This window comes from Triticum dicoccoides, chromosome 4A (assembly GCF_002162155.2).
Source record: "Triticum dicoccoides isolate Atlit2015 ecotype Zavitan chromosome 4A, WEW_v2.0, whole genome shotgun sequence".
Taxonomy (NCBI): domain Eukaryota; kingdom Viridiplantae; phylum Streptophyta; class Magnoliopsida; order Poales; family Poaceae; genus Triticum; species Triticum dicoccoides.
This window is the reverse complement of record NC_041386.1, coordinates 726682794-726690483: the sequence shown is the minus strand read 5'-3', so window position 1 is coordinate 726690483 and position 7690 is coordinate 726682794. Positions and strand designations below refer to the sequence as shown.

Genomic DNA, 7690 nt, shown 5'->3' with positions numbered 1-7690 from the left:
ATCCTACCTTTTTATCTTAAATCCTTCGAGTAGAGTTTATCAAGATGACACCGGTTTACGCATAATCCTTTATTTAATTAGCCACATCCATTTAAATATTCGATTTAAGTCCACAATTCTTCTTTTATTAGCTCATTCGCTTAATTAGCTCGCCTAAACATGATGACTGTCACTCGTATATTTAGAGCGAGTTGGGATTAGTAAATGTGAAAGGCGCATAGGTTGTTGTTTGTTACATCGAAGAGCTAGACATGAGGTCCTGTGTTCAATTCCCACAATGTTGATTTATTTTGACGCAATTATTTTTCACATAGGTCTCTATGAAAGTCTATAAAAGGCCCATCAACATACAAGTATCTGGCTCAAATCACTTAACGTGTGTAAACCAAACAAAAAGGACCAAAACAAACCAAGAATACATATTCCCTTTAATAGTAAAAAAATCCTCTCATATCTCTAGCTGAGTCAGTTGGACAAATTGTGTGTGGCCGGTTGGCAAGTTATGAGATCGAACCCTCCCATCGGCAATTTTATTTTTTGTCACCTCTCTAGACCTGGGCCACAGTGCGTCGCTAGGTGGGCTTTCGCCGTTGGGTCAAAACAGGTGGCAAGTAATGAAACCAAATAGTGTACGTGAAATTAATTGAAGCGGGACAAAAAAAAGCAGGACGAAACCAAGAATATCACCTTCCTTTAATAATAGGTATAGATATAGATTAGTTGTCTACGACCTTAATTTTGATTATTTGTATACGACCAATGAATTTGCTATATATGCCCGTGCATTACGATGGTACAGAAACAACAATATCAGAACGGTGACATCCGAGGTAAAAAATTCGGTTGTGGCCGTATGCAAGTTTCGAGTGATTTTTTCCTACCCGGTGGCTGCGCACGCACTGAGGTCTAAAAAAAGGCATATCAATAAGATCTGCTAAATTAGTGTGTTTGCTTTTTCACTTAATTTTTTGAATTAATAATGCATCTTTAAAGATCAATTTAGGATTTTTTTTTTAGCTGCGACCCCTTGTGGGCACCTAGGATGTTTTTTCTTTAATAAATCCTCTTTGGTTGGTCATATATGACTACGTGACTTTCTTTCTTCCTTGTAGTTTTTCACCAAATCTCTTAGTCACATACATCTATAGCTAAGTTAATTCTTCTTTCATGTAGTGTATATTACTCCCTCCGTCTCATAATATAAAACGTTTTTTGACACTATTTTCACACACAAAAAAACGTCTTATATTATAGGACAGATGGAGTAGTATACAGGACCCGTATCTCATCCTCCACTCTGTGGCTGCACTTTAAGGTACGTGGGGCTGGGCAGATCAATTTAGCAGCCCATATATAACAGCAAAGCCTGGCCCAGGTGTACGTTGCTGGATATATAAGGTGGGACGTACGAGACGGGAGGAGGCTCTCGATCGTGTGTTCGATCACGCAACGTAATATTAATTACCGACGTACGAAGCCAAGTAATATTAATGACCTACCGGACTATGCGGGACGAAACTAAAAATACCACATTGCCCGTGCGTTGCAACGGGAGAAATTAGTCTGTCCATTAAAATAACATCCAAACGGTGTCGTCCGGCGATGACACGGAGGTGCACCCCAAAATCTAGATAATTTTTGTTTCTCTTAAATATCAGATTATCTGCATGATGAAATGATGGGTAACATAATAGACGCACTACATAGTAGAACACACACGTACAAGCGAACAAGCTCCTGGATCGATTCTACCCACCGGCTAAACGCGTAAATGTACGCATGTACAGACGTGCTTCTGATCTATTCCCGGTGAGAAACACACGCGAGACACACAACACACGCCATGCAGAAGAAGTTGGCGAGGACGATGCCTGGAACGAAGCACGGGACATGGAGATCGTTGGCGGACTGGGCGGCGAGCTGGAGCACGGACAGGAGACGGTGGAGCTCGTACGGGGCGGGAGGGACTACATGGCCGCGGCTTGCAGGTGAGCACGTGGCAGTCATTAATTTGATCTAAGTCAGCAATCCCAGCCTCCCAATGCCACGTCATCAAATCCTGTCCTAAAAAGGGTCTGAGGTTCAAAACGACCGGGATTACAGATGTCAGGGTACCGATTTCAGGGATTTGAACGTCAGGGTTTATTTTGGTCGAGCTCTACAACTTCAGGGTTTATTTCAGACTTGCGCAAAATTACAAACTAATAGCACAACATAAAAATCAATGAGTTTATCCCTTCGCCATCGAACCACGGACCTCTGCATTTTCTATTTATCCCATGTCAGCACAAACCCATATAGACAACAGTAACATAACTTCTCAAAAAAAAAACAGAGTTGAACCAAGTTGAGCTGCAGTCAGCTTCGATCTTCAGAGCGTTGTGTGGTGGAGGCGGACAGATAGAGCATGCATGTCTTGTTTAAATACTCTTTATGCAACCCACAATCATGTGCCTTAATTATTGAGGTAGCCTACAAATCCTCTTTCTTGTAAATTATGATCCTCTTCCGTATTTGTCATGTCCCCCCATCTCGTTTATTTAGCTCACACCCTTTAGTCACGACAATGTTGCTTTCCTCCTTCCCCACGTTTGCTTGTTGATCCGAACGTATATGAACAGGTGCGAATCCTTTTCTGACAGCAAGGTGGGACTAACAAACTGGCATATGCTAGCTCAGTGGTTGTTGTCTCCTAAACTTAACGAAAGGTCTTGAGTTCGATCCTAGCTAAGAGCTAGCTTTTTTCTACATGGTGTCTGTTTTTGCTGCTTCTAAAAAGGCCCACGCTGGCCTGCGTCGGGCAGATGCGCCAAGGCCCATTGCAGCGGGGCAGACGTGCGGAGGCCCATTACAGCGGGCGAGGCAACATTGACAGAAAATATTACCAGTACAGGATAGAACACATGTGGTGCGTAGAAAATTAGTACCACCTCGTGAAAAACAATAATAATATAGATCACCTAAGCGGGACGAAACCAAGAATATCACCTTGCTTTAATAGTATATATATATATATATATATATATATATATATATAGATATATATATATAGGTATAGGTATAGATATAGATATGGTAGAGGCCTGCTATACACACGACGACACCTGGCCGATTTATGCACGATGGTGTCAATCACACCGTTGGCGTGAGGAAGCAGCATCCAGAATAGTGTCCGATATTGCATCGACCATAGATTGGCCACCAATCGTTGTGCACAAAGTAGTTTCGTATATGATACTGTTTACTCGTAACGACTGAGGCCTAGCAGAACACCATGCAATCACACCTGCAGATCGGCACAAAATAATCCCTACGAGTGCCTAATAGATTGAACTTGTACCTGGGCCGAGTTTGGCATCGGATCCCACATCGCGGCACACAAGTACTAGCGGATATATATATATATATATAGGTGCACGTCATTGGATCCCGGACCGTACCGTGCGTACATAGCTCAACATTGTAGAACGTATGGAGAACGGTATATCCTCAAATACAACACACGGCGAGGATAAAGTGCGCCGATGCCGCCATTCACTGAAAGTGCACTTCTGGGATGTTACACTTATTAATGGGAGGTGTTGCCTTATATAGAGGGGATAGAATGGGGGAGGTGGGCTAGGTGGATTGGTTTCGGAGAGAGTATATATCATTTGGCCTATCTAGACAATTTATTGTAGATAGATTTATCATTTAAACCAGCTATTTGTTCTCACACATTTAAGTGTTCGGGTAACAAAATGCGAATAAATTTTGCATGTAGCCTATCTCTACTTTAACAAGGCCACACACTAAGCTTCAATCCATATGCAATTTATTTAAATGTCCGTTGCGAAGATAATTCCACTTTCTAATCGAAAGGGGTTTGCACTACCAGTGTTATAGCAAGGCTCCTGCTAAAATTGAGAAACAACTTGGGTAGCTCCCAAATTTTCCAGGAAGATCACGTCCATGGTTCAGGGGTGAGTCTCGGTGCATAAGATCGAATGGGGGGGAGGGGTTTTAATTATTATCATTTGAGGAAATGGAGTAATAAAATATGGAAATTAATTATTTAGTTAATGCAATACGATGTGGATGAGATCCTTGATGCACAAGCATTATATTAGGCAAAAAAATTGGGGTATTATTCCCGGGACATTACAGGACAATCAAGGTATAATGCCATTAGGGAAGAATGAGATATCACTGGGGAAGGAAATTGCAGATGCTCACAATGCGTGTGTTGTTGCTAGCGCAGAAGGGGGACTGGGGTAGCAGAGATGCACCATCGGGTGTGTGGACTTGGGGAAAGAGGAGTAGATTAGCACACGCTTCACGCTTAGTCACTAGAGTCAGGCAGTACAGGCCCCACTCATATCGTCGTAGATGAATGATAAGAGGCGCCGCATGTTAGAAACTGATGCAGTGATTCTGACCTTCAGAATGACAATACGAGGGCATACGGAGAGGGGAGGAAAAATGGGTATGGCTTTCTAGTTTGATATTCTAGAGGGGCTTATACGAGACGGGCCCAAATGGAAGACCACACAAGATATATCAAATATGCGAGATGGGCCTCTATTCCAGTCATCTGATATTTAAAATGGAAGATAAATCCTACCATTTGGAGGTGGACATTTCTATCTAGATTAGTGAGACTCAGGTCGAACAAAGTTAGCCGTGAACTTTATTTTTGGTGGTGGGATTTCTATGCCCATCTCAAAAGTCGTATTTGATGAAAATATGTTCCAACTGTTTTATGTAGAAAAGGTAATAACAGTATTGAGTACACATAACTATAGCTATGTAAAATTTGCAAAGAGAAGGCAAGGAACTCAAAGATAGAGTAATCATTATGTACTTGCACTTGGAATCAGTTTCACACTCACATTTGAAACACCAAGCGCACCAAACCATTATAGAAAGTGTATCATGAATACTACAATGGCAGAACATAAACAACATGAGCTAAGCAAACTACTGTCTAGGAATTATGGTAGATAAGGTCAAATAATTAATACTGCATGCCACTGGAGTAGTAGACGCCTCTTCATCTGCCACCCTTACATTGAAATGTGCTGGCTTATTAGGCTTAGCCATGATCATAGTGTCATTGCTTAGCATTGCAACAATATCTACCATATTTGGTCGATCAGCCGCATTCTCTTGTACACACAACAATGCTATGTTAATGCACCTCATAATCTTTATTGAATGATTCTCGCGGGACAATGATGCATTCACAAGATCAATCCATCTTCCTTCTTCCCATAACTGCCATGCCTGTTTAATTCGTCAAACAATGAGAAAGACAACTTTACATGATCAAAATGTTATTTATAGGCTTACATGTCCAAGTAGGTTGATGTAATCTCCACATTGATGTCTACTCGAATTCCGTGTTCCACTAAGGATCTCAAAAATAACAACACCAAAGCTGAAAACATCGGATTTAATAGAGAATACGCCCTCCGATGCATATTCGGGTGCCATGTAGCCACTAAAATGTTATAGAATGATAGATGTCAATATTATTGTACAACTTAACTATAAATATAATGGTCACAGGTAGATTAATATCTAAGAGACTTACTATGTACCAACCACTCTTCTTGTAGTGTTTCCTTTCGAGCTTAATATTCTTGCTAGCCCGAAATCTGAAATTTTCGGATTCATTTCATTATCCAAGAGAATGTTGCTTGGTTTAAGATCTCTATGTATGACAAGCAACCGGGAGTGCTTATGGAGGTAAAGAAGTCCATGTGCAACTCCTTCAATTATTGCTACAAGTTTGGACCAATCCAATAGAGCTCTTCTGTTTTCATCTGCACATCAATTACATAATTGTTTAATAGGAGAAAATAGTGGGCAGAATGAACAAAAATTCTATATCCTTGTTATCTAGAGAATAAATTGTACTTGTAAGCCTTACAAAAATAATATATCCAAAGTGATTTTACTCGTTCCGAATAGACAATCAATATTTTAAGGACAATATGTAAAATACAAATGCATACCAAAGATGTAGAAATCCAGGCTTTTGTTTGTCAAGTATTCATACACCAATATTTTCTCCTCCTGTTGAGAGCAACATCCCAAGAGTCTAACCAAATTCCTATGCTGGAGTCTGGCTATGAGCTGGACTTCATTGTTGAACTCTATGAAACCTTGGCCTGAATTTGAAGCAAGTCTCTTCACTGCTATCTCTAGTCCCCCAGGAAGCTTTCCCTGAGGGAAATAAACATTTAGAAGTTAGTAATTTTATATTTTATACTCTATAATAATCCTTCTCAAGTTGAAATTTATCAGGTTGCTTGGTAACAAGAACATAGACAGACTTCTTCATTTTTCAGTCATATAATAACTCTAACCATTTGGGAAATCATGTTAATTGGTTTGTTAAATGGTTCCCTATGAAAGATGAAAAGTCTCAACGACATACTAATTTACCTTGTAAACGGTGCCAAAGCCACCTTGTCCAAGTTTGTATTCTTCTGAAAAGTTATTTGTGGCGTCCAGTAGCTGTTCAAAGTCAAAGAAGGAGAACTCTGAATTCTTAGCTCCCCAAACTAGATGGTCGTCTCCCTCAAAATTCAGAGCATGTCTTGATCCTTGTGTGACATTAATTGAACACATACTATTATTAGGATTAATTGTGAAAGAAATATGTGGAAAATCATTCCAGTAACTTATAAGCATACCCTTTCTTTGCCTTGTGAGCCAACGAGAATAACAACTGAAGGAGAGAAATGCTGCTGCTGCTAGAGGAAGTACAGCTATGGGAATTGCCCACATCGTGCTCATGGGTCCTGATTATAACATATATGAAAACATGACAATAAAGCTATGAGCTTCTGACTCAGTCTTTTATCTGTTCGTAGTGTATGCAGATCGACATTAGCATCGGTTACTCTGACTTACTCTTGTGTTGGGTTGGAGACAACGCTAGCACCGGCGATGGTGCGCTGACATTCAGCATGGGTATACCCTTATAGAAACTAGAGGACTCGTACCTGAAATAACAACGTCTGAAATATATCTGACCTCCAATGCGTAAGGACATGGTGGAGTTGACTCTGGCGAGAAGGCGATGCAGGCACGCCAAACAGTCGCCTGCGGACAGGTCTGGCGTGCACTGCGCTGAGGAATACACCAATGGGAAGGTCGTACGGCTGTCCATGATGCCTGTGGCGTACCACCTTGGCTTCACCGTGACGACCACCTTTTCGATGGTCTTCACTAGCAGCTCATGGATGAGGCCCGTAATGAGGGGGACATCAACAGTGATATTCTTTACGTTCCACCACTCCGCCGTCGTGTTGTAGTCCGTGGTATTCCACCAATCAGCGGGCCAGAGGATGTCATCCTCCTTGTAGGAGTACATGACGATACATTCCCCATAATACACATAGCCATTGAAGCACTGCTGCTGCGGTGGTGGAGTCAGTTTCAGCAGCATGTTGAACGTGTTGGCGACGCATTGGCCACAGGCAGAGTCACTGACAACGTCGCCACGGCAGAGCGCGAAGGCGTAGACCACGTTAGGGGCTAGGCCAAAGTTGGTGGTTGCGAAGTGTACCGGGGAAGAAGAGGTGTTCTTCGAGAGGGTGGCAGCAATGGCCTTAACATTGTCGCAGAAAACATCAGCAGAGGCCAGAGACTGCACTATGAGCAGGAGGGACAAGATGACCACACCCACTGTTGCCAT

General features: G+C 41.7%; 1 protein-coding gene across 1 annotated transcript; it reads right to left on the bottom strand.

The window, feature by feature from the left end:
- Window positions 1–4959: 4959 nt before the first annotated feature.
- On the bottom strand, window positions 4960–7690 carry LOC119284273 (cysteine-rich receptor-like protein kinase 4). Its single transcript, XM_037563469.1, has 7 exons — window positions 6904–7690; window positions 6672–6791; window positions 6433–6593; window positions 6000–6210; window positions 5576–5807; window positions 5332–5482; window positions 4960–5265 (listed from the first exon to the last, which is right to left on the bottom strand). The coding sequence occupies exons 1-7, from the start codon at window positions 7688–7690 to the stop codon at window positions 4960–4962; spliced, it is 1968 nt and encodes a 655-aa protein (XP_037419366.1).

Coding starts and splice junctions, on each gene's coding strand:
- LOC119284273 (XM_037563469.1), bottom strand. CDS start 7,690: ATGGCAACAGTGGGTGTGGTCATCTTGTCCCTCCTGCTCATAGTGCAG. Junction 6,211..6,432: donor GCTTTGGCACCGTTTACAAG/GTAAATTAGTAT, acceptor TATTTCCCTCAG/GGAAAGCTTCCTGGGGGACT. Junction 5,266..5,331: donor ACATCAACCTACTTGGACAT/GTAAGCCTATAA, acceptor CGAATTAAACAG/GCATGGCAGTTATGGGAAGA.